This window comes from Chionomys nivalis, chromosome 16, assembly GCF_950005125.1.
Source record: "Chionomys nivalis chromosome 16, mChiNiv1.1, whole genome shotgun sequence".
In the NCBI taxonomy this organism is placed as follows: Eukaryota; Metazoa; Chordata; class Mammalia; order Rodentia; family Cricetidae; genus Chionomys; species Chionomys nivalis.
In genome coordinates, this window is record NC_080101.1 from 40925648 (window position 1) to 40945123 (window position 19476).

The 19476-nt window shown below is 37.6% G+C and overlaps 1 protein-coding gene across 2 annotated transcripts in view; it reads right to left on the reverse strand.

Annotated features, from left to right (window-relative positions):
• Nucleotides 1-480: 480 nt before the first annotated feature.
• The window catches only part of Mms22l (MMS22 like, DNA repair protein), a 109771-nt gene continuing 90775 nt past the window's right edge, over nt 481-19476 (reverse strand). For both annotated transcript variants that reach the window (XM_057790671.1, XM_057790670.1), the window contains 7 exons: nt 19009-19168; nt 16840-17009; nt 14084-14295; nt 6432-6595; nt 4150-4246; nt 2015-2182; nt 481-724 (listed from right to left, as the gene is read on the reverse strand). In XM_057790671.1, coding sequence (XP_057646654.1) covers nt 643-724; nt 2015-2182; nt 4150-4246; nt 6432-6595; nt 14084-14295; nt 16840-17009; nt 19009-19168 — 1053 coding nt within the window. In that variant the 3' untranslated portion in view covers nt 481-642. The remainder of the gene's footprint in view (nt 725-2014; nt 2183-4149; nt 4247-6431; nt 6596-14083; nt 14296-16839; nt 17010-19008; nt 19169-19476) is intronic.

Genomic DNA, 19476 nt, shown 5'->3' on the forward strand with positions numbered 1-19476 from the left:
TAATTATTTTTCTAATTTCTCTATGTCCTCTCCCTTGAGAAGACTTTTAATGACAATTCTGGAAGCTGGAGAGAGAAAAAACCCTAGCAATCTACAGAATGTACACATGAATACTGTTGATGTACCTTAAAACTTTAACAAGTGGTGTGCATGGTCCTCAGTCAGAACCGTGACTCCAGAGAGCCGAGCACACCTTACTTGCCATTACACTGCTGTAAATGTTTATTTGCTAACTTTGGTTTATAACAAAGAAACCCCACAGTTCATATCCTGAAACTCACTTTCCCGTAAACAGCAAACCAGAACAGGCCAGAAAGAAAAAGGAGCGTGAACACAAAAAGATAAGAAGGTTAACAGAACAAACCAGCAGCTAAACAGGTTACTGGCATGAACTGGATAATACTCATTCACAGAAAAACTGTTCTTTTTGAAAAGTCTTTAATTTAGTTAAAAATCTCTTCACCTTCCAGGATCCTATTACACAATTACTAATAAGCCTTCATTTCTTATTTATATACATTATACATGCAGGAGAAAAGGAAAATTATTTGTGATACAACATTATACAATTAATTAAATCCCTGCTGGGGGGCCACATAGCAGCTTTAGAGAAGACGCAGACAGGAAGGTAGTGCGGCAGCATCATGTTTTGTCACTTTCCAGTCTCTGTTTCTCATCCTGTCCCACCTGTCCTAGGTGAGATAAAAGTTTGCTATATGCTTCCCTGTTAAAAAAAAAAAAAAAAAAAAAAAAAACTCAAGTATTTATAAATGTCTATTAACCTACCTAGCAGACGTGGCACAGCACTCTAAAAAATGCTTAATGTATGTAATGAGTAAACTCAGGTGCTGGAATCCATTCAGTCCTTAGAGTGACTTATATGTACAAAATGAAGGTTAAACGATGTGAGAGCTTATTAACCATCTGAAATAATATAATGTCCGTCTATGACAAAATGTGCTCGTGGTACACTGCGTAAGGACAAGCACGGCACGATAACAGGGAGATGGGTCACCAACAAAAACATGGAACATTACAACCAGAAGAAAGATCAGTGTCACAACACCAGCAATACCCTATTTTCTTTACCTTCTTCTCCTTACTTGAACACCAGTTGAAAATAAAATGCTGATTCCAATATTCTGTAGTACTTGTGGTACTTGGATTTACATTTTCCTTACAGAAAGGAGAGGGTTTATGTAGATGGAGATACAGGTAAGCCATACTTCTCCTGGGCCCCAGCTCCAAAAGGGAGTGAAGGCTGAGGCAGGGTCTACAGTGAGATGATTTTACGGTTCATTAACATAGCGCTCACCAGTTGAAATGCTTTAAGAAATATTCTGCCATGAAGTTCTTTCATTAGTCTAAATACCTATGGGATTCTGAATCTCTATAACCAGTCCTTTTGTGAATATCATGGCCACACAGAGTAGCACCTTAGCAAAGGCTGCCCCTGGGTGGAGTTCACAGACTCCATGAAAGATTTTCATGAAAGAGCTCAGAAGCTACGTCAACAGTGTTGCAAGAGTATGTTTTTCATTTACTGTGCTGCAAAGATGGAGTCTACTAATTAGTTAATGTTATAATCAATATGGATTTCACAAGACAAGTCACTGGAAGCTTTCAAATCCATCTCTTCCTAAGGACACCGCTTTGAAAAGATAAGCACCACTGAGGTGTGCAGCTCTGAGGCAGCCACACCTGCAGGAACCGGAAATGATGTGTGACCCATACAGCTACGCTACTGCTCAGGCAGGGATTACACAGCTGACAACAGTCACAGCACTGAAGCATTCTTCATCTCAAAATATCCTATTTTTCTAAATGGGAAATAATTCGAGACCAGCCTGGTCTACAGAGTTAGTTCCAGGACAGGCTCCAAAGCCACAGAGATACCCTGTCTCAAAAAACCAAAAAAAAAAAAAAAAAAAAAAAAAAAGGAATAAAGTCATTTTAATAAAAAGAGAAAACACAAATTGTATGGTACTCAAAACAGTATAATTATCAAACATACCTTTGTGCAATGTTCCTGCCACAGCCCCATTTCAGCTCTGAATCTTTCAGAGACTGAGTGAGGGTAGGAACCAAGTGGATGACAATGTGCGCACTCAGTGCTGTCACCATCTCTAGGATGCTGTACACCTGATAACTGTACTGCACACCATAGTCCTGGATGAACTGCCTGAAAGCAAAACAGGCCATTTAAGAGTCAACCTAAGGCAATTCCTTGGGCCAGTTATATACATCATAATCACTTTTAACCTGAACATAACAAGGATCATTTCATCAAGACTGAGGAAGAATCTATACGCAGACTACTGGTAAGGCTTGTTTGTTTCTTAACTTTGGAGGTAGGGTAGTTCCATGTTGTCTGGCTTGACTTAGAATTTATTATCCTCCTCCTCTGTCGCCTAGAATGCTGGGGCTACAGGTGTGTATCACCAGGACCAGCTCGGTGACACTTAGCAGAAAAATAATTGAAAGGAGAATCAGGTAGGGGAAAAAAAATGAATTTTAGGGACTTTCCATGATATTCTCTGTGGGCCCATATTTCCATGTGGCACCGAAGCCATTAGCCCAGTCTGAGCTGGTCATATAGCTCTGCAGACAAACTGTCTCTGCCTTAACAAAAGCCAGGATGTGCTGCTCCTAGTTTCTTTTGTTAGAATGTAGATTACCTGAGAAGAGATGTTGACCAAAGCTGATGACTTAATAGTTTAGAGGTTCGGTGCTTCCCTTCCTTTGTAATTTGGAGGATGTCTTATAGAGATGCTAATTCATGGCCTACCTGACTGCTAGATGAGGACATGACTTAAGCCCAGGCACCTGGTAGCCTAGGAGACAGCCTAATGTGTTTTCCCCCACTCAATTCAGGGGATATATATATATATATATATATATGTTTGGAGAATAAAGAATGATTCTGGCTTTTTCCATGATGACCGTGTAAGCTATGTCAGTTTTATTCCTCGCGACTCCATTCCAGCTGGGTTAGGAAATCTGTGTTGGACCCACATGGGCTCCGACAATTCTCCACTTCAAACTGGAATGGGAGGAGTGTGGAAGGCAGCTAGCACAGTCAAGTTTTCTCGTTATTTCATCAAACATCTGTATTAGTTAATGCAGTATAAGGACAGAAAATATTCATAAGATACATGTTTTAAATGAAGAGATATTATGAGTAGACATTCTTCATAAATAAAAAAAACCATATATTTGACCACTAAAATTTCTACACTCCTCAATCAATATAATAAAAGCCATGTACCTTAATAAATCATATATAACAAAGATTCATTCTTGTCCCTTTTCCCAAGGTTTTGAAATTTTCATGAACTCACTAGCATAAAGTGATGACAACTGAAATGCACCAGAAACAGCAGACAAGTGCAGTCATGTGACAAGAGGGAAGACACACCTCAAATCACATGTCGTGTGGTGGCAAGGTAGGGACGTGTGACATAAAACCAAGCTGGTAGAGACCCTGAGAAAAATGGCACAAAGAAACTGCCCTAATAAAGACTCTACACCAGGCGGTGGTGGCACACACCTTTAATCCCAATACTCGGAGGCAGAGACAAGAGGATCTCTGTGCCATTGAGGCCAGCCTGGTCTACAGAGTGAGTTCCAGGACAGCCAGGACTGTTACACAGAGAAACTCTGTCTCGGGGAACAAAAGAGACAGACAGACAGACAGAGACCGAGACTGAGACTCTACAAGAGCCAAGAAGGGCTTAGGGAATGTGGCTAAGCATACCTTCTACCCCTACAGAGTCCATGTTTCCCAGTTAAGCTTTCTAAATCTTCAGTGTTTAAAGCAAGTCAAAAGACCAGGGACAGGCATTTTATAGCACCCTGAGTGTTTTCCAGACTTATGCATCTTACTTTTTCTTCTTAACCACATTCAAGATTCTTTCTTACTGAAGACATAAGTAATTTCAAGTCAGTTAACTTACCCTTCTCCTTGGCACTTTTATTTTTCAATAAAAGAACACAATGTAACAAAAACACTGCCCCAAATACTATAATTGAAACACTGTAAACAAGTAGTAACACATTATGTTTGGGATAATTAGTTATTTAAAAAGCATGTTGGCTGTCAAATGGCTGGCAACCCTCTACTTGCCAGTTGGCATGCTTTCCAGTTACCTAAACAGAGAAGTCAGCTGGGTGGCAGGTTCTCCTTCTGACCCCACTTGGCAGGTTTTTATCATGCATTGCAGGTTCTCTGTGGCCAGCTTTTTAACTAGGAGAAAAATGATAGCATTACACAGTGTGTCTGAGCTGACCATCTGGATCCTCATTCTTAACACTCTTGATGTAGAAAAATACATTGTTTTCTTCAAATAGGTACATGCTTTTTGTAAATTTTCAAAATAAAAGTTATAAGTTTGTTTTGTTCGGAAGAATACCTAAAAAGTTTGAAAATCTATTTTGAGTCTCAAAGCTGAAATAATACACATGAAGACATGTTTTCCCTTCAGAAAGGTATCCATATTCAAAAACCCTTTCCATCCTAATCTTACAGATAAATACAGACAAGAGAGCCTTTTGTAAGTCATGAATTTATAGACAGGCATATTGATTTTATTTTCAAATTCACAGGCACATACCTTCCGCCCCTTACAAATCTTTAAGTAGCAAAATAGACCAAGCAATAATGTTCCTTTGTTTAAAATTAGTCAAATATTTGTATTATTTATTTAACCAAATTCTTAAAACACAGTGCCTGTATATATAGCACAAAAATGCTGCTGTGATTTGGATCCTAAATGTGCCACAGGCTCACATATTTAATGCTGTGTGGCCAGCCCGAGATGCGACAGAGGAGTGGGTGTCTCTTCCCTCCACTGTTTCCACTGCCACAGATGAACAGTTTCTGCCTTTGGGTATTCTCATCACGATCAAGGCCTTATCACCAACTTATACGGTGTGTGTGTGTGTGTGTAAAATGATCATGTACTTTGAAGCTTACAAAACGGGGGCAAGCCAACCTTCTTGAACTTTAAGTTGATTTATTAAGGTACTGTGAAGCTGAGTAACTCAGACCTGAGCAATTATGTGAAAAACTTACGTTCTTAATAAATAAAACTCCTGTTTTGGGCCCACTAATATATATTTTAAGTGTCTTCAAACTGTATAATGATATTTGCTTTAAAGCATCACCTTGACTGTCACAGTGTGTGGAAGCAGATGCCTCACATACAGTGCAGGGACTGTTAGTATTGTCAGATCTGTGCAAGTGTAAGCAGAGCCAGCTTCATACTCCTTCTGTTATCTCAAAAGGAAGCCCTACCCTGTAGCTGTCACCTGTTGTTCCAAGGGTAAGGAAGCTCATCTACTTCTGTCTCAGAGACCTGTTTTCTGAGCACTGTGGAATTCAATCTGGATAAAGCTACTCAGAATGGTATATAATTTAAACCGTATGAACTCTACCTTTTAGGACTTTCCATCTAGAGTTGTAGACCTGCTGTTAATAACATGCAGGTGAAAGCACAGGGAAGAAAACCATGGCTACACGACAACTACCATGCTGTCTGCACCGAGCGAGGAAACCCTGACTGATCAAGTGCAAGGCTCTCACTGCACTTCTCCATGGTGAGCTTTAACAAGCGCAATGCTTCTATTCTAAAGATCCAGGTTCTCTCAAGTTACCACAGGGCATGCCCTCCTGCCAAGCCATATTACACTAAGGAAATGTAACAAATCACTCTTCCCAGACTCAGATGGAGAGCAGTTGAAAATAGCATAAATTTTTGAGGAACAACAGAACATGTCAAAGATCATTTGTGCTTTCCACCACCACTTTAGGCACTGCCCTCAGGTTCCTCAGAGTCCACATTATAACACACACACACACACACACACACACACCTGCACAAAAATGAGGACCAACAGGCCAATGGCCTACCAGAGTCAAGCTAGCACTGTGACTCCTGTTCTGCAGTCTGCACAAACTTACTAAAGCATGTTATAGTGGGGACTAGAGAGCTGATGAGACTAAAAGGAAAGGGGCTGCTCAAAGGAGCCTCCCACATTTGGGTATTCTAGCAGAAAACTAAAGAGAAGAGGTTACACTGACTTCCCATCTCCTGACACTTGACAAGTATCATGTGACATCAGAGTAAATCAGCACAAACATTTTTTTTTTAAAGTTTAATAGCCTGACAAAGGAAGTACCCAATACATAAATTACTTTCCTCAAGGAGGGGAGAAGTTGATACAACTCCTCTCCCAAAAAACCTAAACTAAAAAGACTAAAGTATGCCAGTATTTGAACATCCCCCCGCCCACACACACACCAGCCATGAGTCATACCAAGGGATGGAGAATGACCATGTACCTTACAGCTCTGAGTTTAATCCATGTGAAAGAATAGTTGCTCAACTCATACATAAAAAATGCTGACGATCAAGACTGAGCCAACTAACCTTGGGGTTCATTGACCAACACCAGACATTTTAAGATGCCAGGAAGAAGTAGCTCAAGGTCACAAACACCCAAGCTGGTTTCCTTGAAGAGCTGGAGGATGAAGGCCAATACAGATGCTAATCGAGGAGGGGGTGAGGACCCTTTGAACTCAAGATAGGATTTCCTGAAAACAAGCAAATTTTATTTTACTTTTCTTCTGTTTCAAGTTTCAATTGAGCAGAATCAAATGCCATGCATATTAAAGACACTGGAAAAATTTATTCCCTAGATAAAGTATAGTTTTAAAATAATGTATATTTACTGTGTTAACTTTACGGAGCATTTTGGTGTGCTATGTGCTCTAAAACCTAGTACAGATTTTAAAATCTTAAGCAATCTCATCTTAAAATGAACTTAACCAAACCTGTTAACTTGTTTTCTCCATTTCCCAAGTATGTCTCATATCCCTTATCAGTTTTACCAGGAATCAACACTTCCTCTAATGTCAAATTTGCATAAACAAATCTCCCCTCACATTTATTTACTTAGAATTTAGGAGGGTCTTATGTTTCTAAATAAATAAAAGGACAATCCTAGGAATTAGCTTCCCATTCTAGCTTTATCTTTCCTTCGCTAGGAAATTTAAAGAACTAATTTAGGATTGAATATCTTCTCTCCAGGCATGATAAACTGTAACATCAAAATTCAACAGAGATTGGAAGGATAACAACCTTTTTGATTCATCTTCCCACTCAACCATTTAGAACTGGTCCTGCTCACCATTCAAAAAATGAGTAAGTGTCAAAGTATTGCGTTTCTTTAAAATATCTAGATGATATGAAAGTTGGCCAAAAAATACTTAACATCCCCATATGATAGTTTTAATTTTACTGGTGCTTGGGATTAACTTAGAACCTTGGACATGGTAAGCAAGCTTCCTGCCACTGAGGTGCATTTCCAGCCCCATACACTATTCAATCAAAACTGACATACACATATGTTTGAAGTCTAGAAGTAAACATAAAGGAACACAAAAACAACTAAGGCTTATAAACTCATTCAAGAAACTACATAATCACTCTTGATACCCCCACAGTGACTCCCACAAATTTAACATCCTTGCTACAACCATCTTAGGCAGTGTTTTGTTTTGTTCTGTGCAGTGCAGAATTACTAATGCCCCAAATAAACATTAATTTGGTACATACTGAACACCAGGAACAATGTAAAAATAAGCATATATAGAATCAAGTGAAAAAGAACAAACAACAGCCTCATCATCTAGTGGAGAAGTTAGTTGTGTCAATAAAGGAGCAATTTTTAACATATGTGACTGGTACTTTGACAAAGAATCATCACAGAATTGTCAGGGATTCTAAGAAGCCCTAACTCAAACAGATCACATAGTAGAAAGGTGCAGAATGAAGGGAACCATAAGAGCCCAACTCTACTTATTACTGAATAATGAAAACAAAAACTGAGTCACCCTTCTAGTCAGCTGGAATCTAATACATAATGAATAAAAGCCATCCTTAATTACATATGAAGTAAACCAGAAATCTGAGTATACAGCTGGGATACTAACCAAGGGGCTTAATTTGGGTTTATGATTTGAATTCACCTCCCCATTTGTCATGGAGTTTATAGTAAACAAGGCAATATCTCAAATGTAATAACAGATTACTACAATCTTGATGAAAATGCAGATCGAACTAAGACAAAACTATTCTGAACCTAAAAATTGGGTCAAAAAGACATGGGTTACCCTGTGGTATTAGTCACAGCTTGCATGCAGGACAGTGGGTATGAGTGCTGAGGATGACATTTTAATGAAGAGACCGGCATGGACAAAGCTATAATATAGAAAAGAATAAAGCATCTTGAGAGCAATAACTAAACCAGGGTCAGTGGGGCATATATAGGACAGGGACACTATCAACAGAAAGATGAGTGCAGGAAAAAGGAGTCAGCGAAGGTTTGGGAGCAGGGAAGTGTCAAAACTAATCTGGTAAAACTGGTGGAACGCTTTTAATCCAGGTACTTGGGAGGCATAAACTAGTGGATCTTTGTGAGCTCCAGGCCAGGCAAGGTGACACTATGAGACCTGCACTAAAAAGAAAAAAAAAGAAAGAAAGAAAGAAAGGGGCAAGAGGGTTTTAGTTTTAGAAGAAAGACTAGATGTAGTGATTACCATGGTGTAATGTGATAAGAGAAATGGGAATGAACAAAGACAATAAAGTTTCTGGCCCAAGTAACATGACTCTAGGAATGTATGAGAATCAGAATTCTATAATTACATCAGATCATTACAAAGATCAAGTCAAGGCTGGGAAGATGGCTCAGTCAGTAAAACTTGCCTTGTAATCATAAGGACCTGAGTTCAGTTCCCATAAAAACCAGGCATGGCTGCTTGAACTTGTGATCTCATCAATACAGAGAGAGTCAGACAGACCTCCCAGGCTGATCACCAACACAGCTGCTGGGCAGTCTAACCCAGCAGTACAGGGCACCTCACAAACAAGGTGATGACAACAAAAGAAAGACCTCAGAGGCTGTCCTCTGGCTTACCCACCACCTACCCACCAGAGAGACAGAGAGACCAAAATGAAGGTATTTCAACACAGAAACTTATTGATACTACATACCAATAATCTAGTCTCATAGAATATCAAAACTTTAACAGACAGTATGATAATTTTAATTACTACACGAAGACAGGGGAAGATAAAGTCTATTACCAAATCTAATGTTATGGCTAAAGGATACAGAGGGTTAGTTAAAAACCAAAACAAGGAAACAAACACAAAGAATCCTAGGAAATGAAGGTTGGAGAGACTGCTCAGCAGGTAAGAGCACCTGCTGCTGTTGCACAGACACTGAATTTGGCTCTGTGCCCACAGGGCAGCTTTCAAGGATCCAAAACTCCAGTTCCAGGGGATCTGATGCATTCGTTTTAGCTTCTACAGGCACCAGGCATGCATGCGGTACAATTCCATACATGTAGGCAAAACTGACACATATATGTGAAAAATAAATCTTTTTGCATAAAAATGAATTAAAGGTGGAGAGCAAATGTTATTAAACCATCCCCACCCCTGCATTATTTCTATAGAAATGACACATACCTTTTCTGTCCTACACCTGGGCCAAGTTGGATGGCATTGTACCTTTCTCATTACTTCAAGGATAAAAATCAAGAAAACATACCCTAGAATATTCTAAAAATAGAATACCTAAAATATATTTAGAATATCAAACATCTCAGTAAAAGTTAACTTTATCCCCCAAACAACTAGTTATCTTATCTAGCAAATATAACAATTCCCTTTGTTGAATGAAGGTCCTCTAAAATAATTCAAAATGATCTGGTTTATGCTTATCTTCCATCCTAGTAAAATTCTCATGTTTCCTTCAGAACAATCATTTCTAAAGGACCATCAAGCTGTCTACACCAGTACCTTACTTGGTCACTGAGAATAAGAGTGAAGAAAGATAATCTTATGTTTTGGAAACTGCTAAGAAAATTGCTGGTGTTCAGTGAGTTGGAAAATATTGTGTAGCGCAAACTTTCTAACCATGTCCTTTTTATTATTTTTAATACAAAAGAAGATCCTATGACCTGATGTCAACATGTATGAAACACTAAATATCTCAGGTATTCTCTAAACAATAGTATAGAGGAAGCTCTAGTTTATAATAAAGGAAATTCATGACTAAAATATGTATTTGCTGAAATATCCCAAAGTGGAAGATATCCCACATAATCACTGTTGGAGACACCCAAGTGACCAACATGAAGAATGGAAATGACCAGGACTCACACTAGTCTGCTTTATAGCTGGCCCAGTGACCTGCAAGGTGACTGGAACTGTGGCCCTGAATGCACCCCTCTGAGAAACCATCTGAGCCTTGAGTCTTTTGGCACCAGGAAGATTGATCACCAGAGACACAGCCCCAACTACACCAATCAGAGAAAAAGATGGCAACACACTTAACACCACAAAGAGTAACACAACACCAGGAAAAGCCAGTAGTTCTACAACAGCAAGACTTGATCACACCAATATAGATGAAGCAGAAGAAAATGACCTAAAAAGTAAATTTAGGAAAATGTTTGAGGCCCTTAAAGAGGAAATAAAAAATTCCCTCAAAGTAGAGGAAAAAACAAAAAATTGGAAGAAATCAACAAATCCTTTAAACGAAGAAAAAGCAATCAAACAGATGAAAGAAACTATTCAAGACTTGAAAACTAAAATAGAGACAATAAAGAAAACACAAACAGAGGAAATTCTGGAAATGGAAAATATGGGAAAACAATCAGGAATCACAAATGCAAGCATAATAGCAGAATACAAGAGATGGGAGAGAGATTCTCAAGATACAACTCATATACACCTTCCATAATGTAGCAGAATACAAGATTAACTCGAAAAATTCAGTAGCCCTCCTTTACACAGATGATAAATGGGCCGAGAAAGAAATCAGAGAAACATCACCCTTCACAATAGCCACAAATAGCATAAAATATCATGGAGTAACTCTAACCAAACAAGTGGAAGACCCGTAATGTCAAGAACTTTAAATTCTTTGAAGAAAGAAATTGAAGAAGACACCAGAAAATGGAAAGATCTCCCATGCTCTGGGGTATGTAGGATTAACATAGTAAAAATGGCAATCTTACCAAAAGCAATCTATAGATTCAATACAATGCCCATCAAAATCCCAGCAAAATTGTTCAGACCTCAAAAGAACAGTACTCAACTTCATATGGAAAAGCAAAAAACCCAGGATAGCTAAAACAATCCCATGCAATAAAAAAACTTCTGGAGGCATCACGATCCCTGACTTCAAACTCTACTACAAAGCTACAGTACTGAAAACAGCCTGGTATTGGTATAAAAACAGACAATGGAACCGAATCAAAGACCAGGATATCAATCCACACACCTATGAATACCTGATTTTTGACAAAGCAGGAAAAATATGAAATGGAAAGAAGATAGAGTATTCAACAAATGGTGCTGGCATACTTGATATCACCATGTAGAAGAATGAAAATAGATCCATATCTATCGCCATGCATAAAACTCAAGTCCAAATAGATTAAAGATCTCATCATAAAGCCAACCGCACTGAACCTTATAGAAGAGAAAGTATACTTGAACGCATTGGCACAAGAGACTACTTCGTAAATATAACCCCAATAGCACAGATACTGAGAGCAGCAATTAATAAATGGGACCTGAAAAAACAACATGAAACTGAGACACTTCTGTAAAGAAATGGATACTGTCAACAAGACAAAACGGCAGCATACAGAATGGAAAAAGATCCCTATCAACCCCACATTGGACAGAGGACTGATCATCAAAATATCTAAAGAACTCAGGAAACTGGTCATCAAAAAAACAAAAAAAAAAAAAACAAAAAAAAAACAAAAAAAAACCCAAATAATCCAATTTAAAAAATGGGTTTCAGACCTAAGCAGAGAACTCTCAACAGAGTAATCTAAAATGGCTGAAAGACACCTAAGGAAATGCTCAACATTCTTAGTCATCAGAGAAATGCAAATCTTTGCATCTTTGCATCATAGAAAGATCAAAAGCACTGATGAGAACTATTGCTGGAGAGAATGTGGGGTAAAGGGATTGCTTGTGGGAGTGCAAACTGGTACAATCCCATTGGATATCAATATGGCAATTTCTCAGAAATTAGAAAACAACCTACCTTAAGACCCAGCAATACTACTTTTAGGTATTTGCCCAAATGATGTATCACAAGGATATGTGCTTAACTATGTTCAAAACAGCATTGTTTGTCATAGCCAGACCATGGAAACAACATAAATGCCCTTCAACTGAAGAGGTGATAAAGATATGATACATTTGTACAGTGGAGTACTACAGAGCAGAAAAAAATAATGACATCTTGAAATTTTCAGGCAAAAAGATGGATCTAGAAATCATCATATTGAGTGAGGTAACCCAGACCCTGAAAGACAAATATCACATGTACTCACTCATTAGTGGCTTTTAGACATATAGCAAAGGAAAACCAGCCTACAATTCACAATCCCAGAGAATCTAGACAATAATGAGGACCCTAAGAGAGACATACATGGATCTAATCTACATGGGAAGTAAAAAGACAAGATCTCCTGAGTAAATTGGGAGCGTGAGAATCATAAGAGAGGCTAGAAGGGGGAGAGGGCAGAGGAAGAGAGGGGAGTAGAGAAATATATATATATATATATATATATATATATATATATATATATATATATATATATCAATAAAAACAATTAAAAGGACTGTGTACTTGTTACTACAGACATAGTTTAGGTATTAATGCTTATTATGATTTATATTAATTCTGTGTGACAAACTGGACCTACCAACAAGTGACAAAGTGTTTCCCAAAGCTTATGTACTAAAGAAGTGTCCTTAACTGGTAATGCTGTCATAAGGTCTCAGAAATATTAGAAGTGCCTCTAGTTAGGAGAAGTAGGTCAATTGGGGTGTGCACTTCAGGGCTGGATCTTGTTCCCTCACCCTGTTTATGTTTCCCTCTGCTTCCCAGAGGGAAGTGAGTGAGCAGCTTTGTTTTGTCATTGTTTTCCTCCTCTGTACAGACAGACCTAAAAGCAGTGAAGCCAACAATGATCTAAAGCCAGGGGCCCAAATAAACCTTTCCCCCTTTAAGTTGTTTTTCTCAGGTGTTTTGTCAAAACAATGAAAAACTGACTAATAAACACGTGAAAACAAAAAATTTGAGATAATTAGTAAGTTAATAACATACTTCATATTCTTCATCAACATTCATATTTTCAGTTACCTCTCATAGAGTAATTGTTACAAACTATATTGTACAAAATACAATTTCTATTGTGATGAAAACCATAGAAATGCATCTTTTTTAAAAAGTAATTTTAAAAATTTTTTTTTATTTCATGTGCACTGGTGTTTTGCCTGCATGTGTTTCTGTGTGAGGGTGTCAGATCCCTGGTCTGGAGTTGCAGACAGTTGTGAGCTGCCATGTGGATACAGGCAACTGAACCAGGGCCCTCTTGAAGGAGCAGTCAGTGCTCCTAACCACTCTACCATCTCTCCAGCTCATAAAAATGTATGTTTAGGGAGGTATAGAAGGAAAGTAACAGTTACATAGTTAAACTAGCACAATTTTAAAAGCAAATATAATATTAACAAATTATTATTTTTTTAATCTAAAAACATTCTGGTGGATTCTTCATTGAGAGCTGTCACGATATCAGCAGTGGCTTTCCTATCATTTATTCCATAAAATAATAATCTATTTTCACATAAAGACTTTATATAAGTGCTATGTGGGCTTTATTCCTAGAGGGGTAAGATAACAAAACTAGGAAAAGAGAGAGATGTCTCTTTTATTACAAAAATGAGCAAGCAGTTATAGCTGTGCTGTGGAACACTACTAGATGTTAAGAAACAAACTTTTAAATATATCTTTATTGAAATTAAGATATAATCCATTGTTTTCTTCTTCGTGATGCAACAAATTCTTAATGTTTCCTGGGAAAAAGCTTTTTATAAGCTACCACAATGCTGAGGGATATTAATATTTTTGAGATAGTATGAATTATTTTTGGATGCGATTAATAACTTCTACATACACCTCTTTGTAATAACTGTATTACCTTATGGCATGAACAATGTGCTTCCTTAGGGGCGTCATCATTGGAAGAGAGGCTGGACTTCTCAGTGCCAAAAGAACAGGATGCTGTCCAAGATCTGAAACACACGGGGAGGTGGGGAGAAATCTCCCAATATACTGCTCAATGACATTCCTTAGCAACTGATTCAAGTAGGCATTTTGATTTTGAGATTGACAGCACACAATACATATGCCCTATAGAAGGAAAAATAAGCAAAAAGAGAAATGTCAAAAGGTGAAGTTTCAAATAGTGTTTAGGAACTTACTAATATGTTCTCCATCATTAGTATTCATGGCAGAATTTGTACCTTCTTTCCATTAAATAGGACTTCAGGTATCATGAATAAGTAAGGCAAACATGGCCCTTCTAGAGCTGAGTTGGAATAGTATACATGGTAGTGGAATCTAACATATGTTGTAGAGGCACGACCAAAGGAAATGAAGGTAAGCATTCAGGAAGAGAAAGGGAATATTCTTCCTCTCGTCCTCCTGCACACAACACTTGACTACCATGATCATCAATTACATACCCATGTCATTACTAAGTTATAAAATACATGTGCCAACAGTATTTTTCAAAGGATTTAAACCAAAGCTCAGTGTATCAGGAAGCAAAAGATAAAAGAGTAAAAGCCTGCCCCTCAGAGCGTGGACTGCTAATCCCACAGAGGCACAGCTGGGTAGGGGAGGTATCATTCAGTCATTTTGGCTAAGAACATAATATTTACCCTGAAAATTTGCCATGCAAAGAAATTAGGTCATTTTTTAACAACTCATAATAAGAGAAGGATGTTGATGCTTAGACCAAGAATAAGCACCTCCCCAGAAGTTTTTCTATGTGCTACCGTGCCAAGTGCTTTAGTCATTTCATTTCAATTTTTAGAACAAAGGAATTAATATCATATTTCCATTTTACAGTCAAGGAAACTGAGGTTCAAAGAAATTAAGAACTTAATAGAAGTCATAAGAATTAATTATAATATCTTGCTGCATGTATCTTGATATAATCCCTTCCATATGTATGCAAGTTAGCAAGATATTCTCATAACAATATTTAATACTTACAAATGATTAAATCCATTCCCTCAGAAGAAGAAATAATTTTTTACATGTTTATTAGGACTCCATTGTAACCATAATTGGATGTTTATCTAGTAAAAAACTCTAGGAGTTCATTTGTAGGGAAAAATAGTATAGAGTCACTGAAATACAGGCAAGAACATAGTTAAAATGAACAATGGTAGAGCCCGCCTGCTCAGTCTTGCGTGCTTTTTTTTTTTTTTTTTTTGGAAAAAGCACAGCGAGAAGTTGGTGGCAGACAGAACCCACAGATCCAAAGACAGCAGAGCACCTTTAAAAATTAAAGATGCAGCTTCCTGTCAGTTCTACCAAATGGATAATTCAAGAAAAACCTCACTTTATTTCTTAAGCATCATCTACTTACAAGTAAACTAGTTCTAAGAAGACCACATAGAACAAACATCCAGACTTCCCTGGTCCTCTCAACTCCATTCCATACATTTGTTCTCCCATGCAACTGAATTTGATGGCACACTCAGCTTTGACATACATACCAACATGAACATATAATTAGAGTCACTTTAAAATTTCTTAGAAATCTCAAAACTTTGCTTTTAAAAAAAATCCACCATGGGAGACTATGCTAACTTATCAAAATCTGCTCCTCTCTGCCTCCCCTTCTTTAGAGAATCTCAAATTTATAAAGGCCTAACTTTCAGTATCACACACTAATGAAAGAGACCAGTACTTCAGACTGCCCACAGGATATTATTATTTACACATTTACACATTTCAAATCACTTCAAACTAAAGCTATTAAAGCCAGCTTTTTCTATATATATATTCCTGGCTGGCTAGGAACTCCTGCCTCAGCCTCCCAAATCCTGGCACTACAGGTATGTGTCACCATGGCTGTTTCTTTACAATCTCCCAGTTCAGTTACCAGCAGCACTTTCCAGCCACTATCAGTCTTGTCTAAGATGCATCCATTTCTGTTTCTTTCCCACATTTAGTAATGTATTTTTAATCAGAGTTCATCAACGTTTCTGACATCTGCACAGGCTCTAATCTCACTGCTTAGTTTAAACCTTCTAGTAACGTGTGGGGTATTTCAATGAACTAGTCACTGCCTCATAGGTCTTAAATCTAACTCCCACACCAAGATCATTTTCCCAAATACAAGCACAACACAACTCACACTTCTTTGCTCACAACCAACATTGTGCATGCATGAGATGGAGTCCAAATTTTTGGCAAGGAATATAAAACCCTCCATCACATGTCTCCTCCTATGTGAATTCCAGCCGCAGAAGAATGATTTGTACTTCCCCAGTGTGCTAGATTTTCCTTAAAGCTCTTGACCTTGTCTAGGTTACTCTGACAGGAATGGCCCTCTGACTCCTAGGCATTCTGCCTTCACGCCCAGAGTTCTTTGTGCTGCTTTTCCGTCCTTTTCACCCCAGTCTGGCTCTCACAGAACTAAGGTCTCCAAGGAAAATACTGAGTGAGCTTCTGAAACCTTTTGAACTCCTTGCCTTCATTGTCAACTCGAGCTTCTTGAAAATTTGCCTCTCTCACCTTTGTTTCCAAAGCCAAACCCAAAAGGCATACAAAACATTTTCAATGGATGTGCTATATGCAAATAGTACTTTTGAGATCACTATTTCTCCAATCTGTATTTTCAAGCATGCTTTGAGGCAGTTTATACACTGGGTATACCTGGAGATACAGAGGAAGACTCTTCTGAATTGCAGTCAGCATTGGCGCAGGCAACTCCTTCTCCTGCTGTAATACTGTGTGTGGCAGCAGTAAACAATCTATGATCCGAAACAGTAGCTTCTGTGCTTTCGAGGTAGCAAAGATTTGTGCCCATGACTTAACAAGAATTCCTAATAAAAAAGAAAAGTAGCTTTGGTTACAATTATCTCCTAATCAGATCATTTTTGCTACTCTATGTAAAAAATGTACTTTATTATAGCAACAAGTCAAAATAGACAGCAGGAAGAAACATGTGCCGAGTGAAAAGACTTACATTAAGGCATTCATTTAATTCTTCACTAAAAAAGTACAAATGAAATGCAATGGCATGGCAAAAACAAAGTCTACTTGGAATGTAGCAAAAGTAGGAACTATAGGGATGAGCCCTGAAGGGTCAACGGTAGACTATCAACCAGGGAAAAGGGGGAAAAATGCACAGAAACAGGGATGGTGAGATGCAGGCAATGTGAAAAGAAAATTATGAAATACAAAGAACGGGAAATCTAAATGAAACCAAGACCAAGTTTCTCCTATCTACCCTCACCCTCAGAAAAAGAATGTGAGGAAAGTATCAATTCCTTTGTCAGAAATCACTCATCTATTAGGATCTCAGACACTCTTCTTAACCTGGAATGCAGTTTTAGTGCCTTCCACTAGCAGCCTTATAAAACACACACAGACAGACAGACAGACACACACACACACACACACACACACACACACACACACACACACACACCCCAGAGGTGTCCTGAGCTAGGAAATGGTAATTTATCGGCCCCTTCCTATGGCTGTGATATCCCAACCCTAACACAGGCTCAAACTCTTAAGGAGTTATACTTGCTCTTCTCCATTCTGTTTTAAGTCTTTTATGTAAACAGCAAGTTACTTGTTCTAATTTCTAATGGAAAAATGAGTAATTTATTAGCTATGTAATCCATTCTTACCCTATGAGACCTAGGCAAATGGAGAGAATCTAGCTCTACCCGTTTGGACAGGGAGAGGGAGAGGGAGGAAAGGGAGAGAGCTCAGTGCAAAACAACAAAGAAAGCCCTCAATTTTTCATAAGCAAAAATTTGCCCCAAATGCACACATGATCAGTTCATAAGGGATTCTGTGATTCTTGATACAGCTGTCATGTACTATGTAATCATCCGTTTACCTTGGGACAAACTAAATCTGAAAATGACAAGCAACTTTTTTAGAGACTAGTAAATCATAAGCTTGACTTGCTAAAATAATCACATAGATATTACTGCTGAATTGGTAATAAATCACTACCTTCTTTTCTAAAATTAAATAATCTGAATTGCAAGTACTGCTTTCAGTACCTTCTACATTATCCACATTTCCACAGCTTCACAGTCTCCTTTATCTTTCACAACAAAGATAAAAGGTTTCAGACAGCCCAAATAAGGTTTATTCATATGTCCTCAAGATTAAAGGGAATAGATACAAGGTTTGGGCCATAGAGAAATAAAGAAAATTCAAAACTTAAATTCTATATAAAACTTCTAAGGGAATATTTCTCATTTCCTTTTATTCTGTTCCTATTTTTGGTTAGCGACATGATTTAGACAACAAAGATATTCAAATTACTAACTTCCTAAAAAAATATGAACCCCATAGTTATAGAACAAGCACAAGAAGATTTCTTTTAAAAAATAAACCAGTTTGTGAAGAGTAAGATTTGAAGCATCAATGTCATTGGTATTATACTAAGTATCTCTCGGGACCTCCTTCTCCATGCATAGAAGACTACAAACAATGAAAGAAGTGACGGCTTTCTGGTGATTCATCTTCTACCTAAATGTAGGCAAACATTAATAGAAGTTTCATTTTAGAGGTTTGGATTTTATAATTTGTCTGAAATTATCAGCAGCAGTTAGTGTAGAAATATCTTCTGTTATTATCATAATATTAATATCATAATATTTATATTAATATCAATAAGAGCACAGCAAATAATGAGGGACAGCTTAAACTATCTTAAGCAAACCACTGTATTTCATACTGTCTTATACCTCCACAAAGAGTTAAATGATTTGTCGTATGCATCTTTTTCCATTTGGGTCCTAATGGATCGAGTTAAGGAAATGTTTCTAGCAAAAACATGTCAGAAATACATACCCATAATTCCATAAGTCAGCTGCAACCCTGCACTGGAAATTTTTTTTCCCAAATAAGGCTTTATGTATTTTAATACTTCACCAAGGTATTCTAAGGACTTTGTGACCATGGCAGATTTATCAGAAAATGTCTGGAGACTCCCATAAGTCTTACCAACAGCCTATAAATAAAGGAAAAGATGATATAAGTTTCCAAGTCTTATACAATACAAACCTTGAAAACTAACTTCTTCCTTTTTCCTCACTATATACATATCTTATACATCAGCCTTCATCCTTAGATTTCCAAAAAAGATTCACAGCAAGTAAAACTTTAGTGAAGAGTTATGTCTTGCCTTTTATAATTAAAGGTCAAAGGAAGAATTTTTTTTTAAAAAATAAATTCCTTAGTAATTATTTACAGAACATCTGAATCGGCAAAATCATTAGTAAGTAGAAACATCTGTTATACAAGAAGCCAGTAATCAAA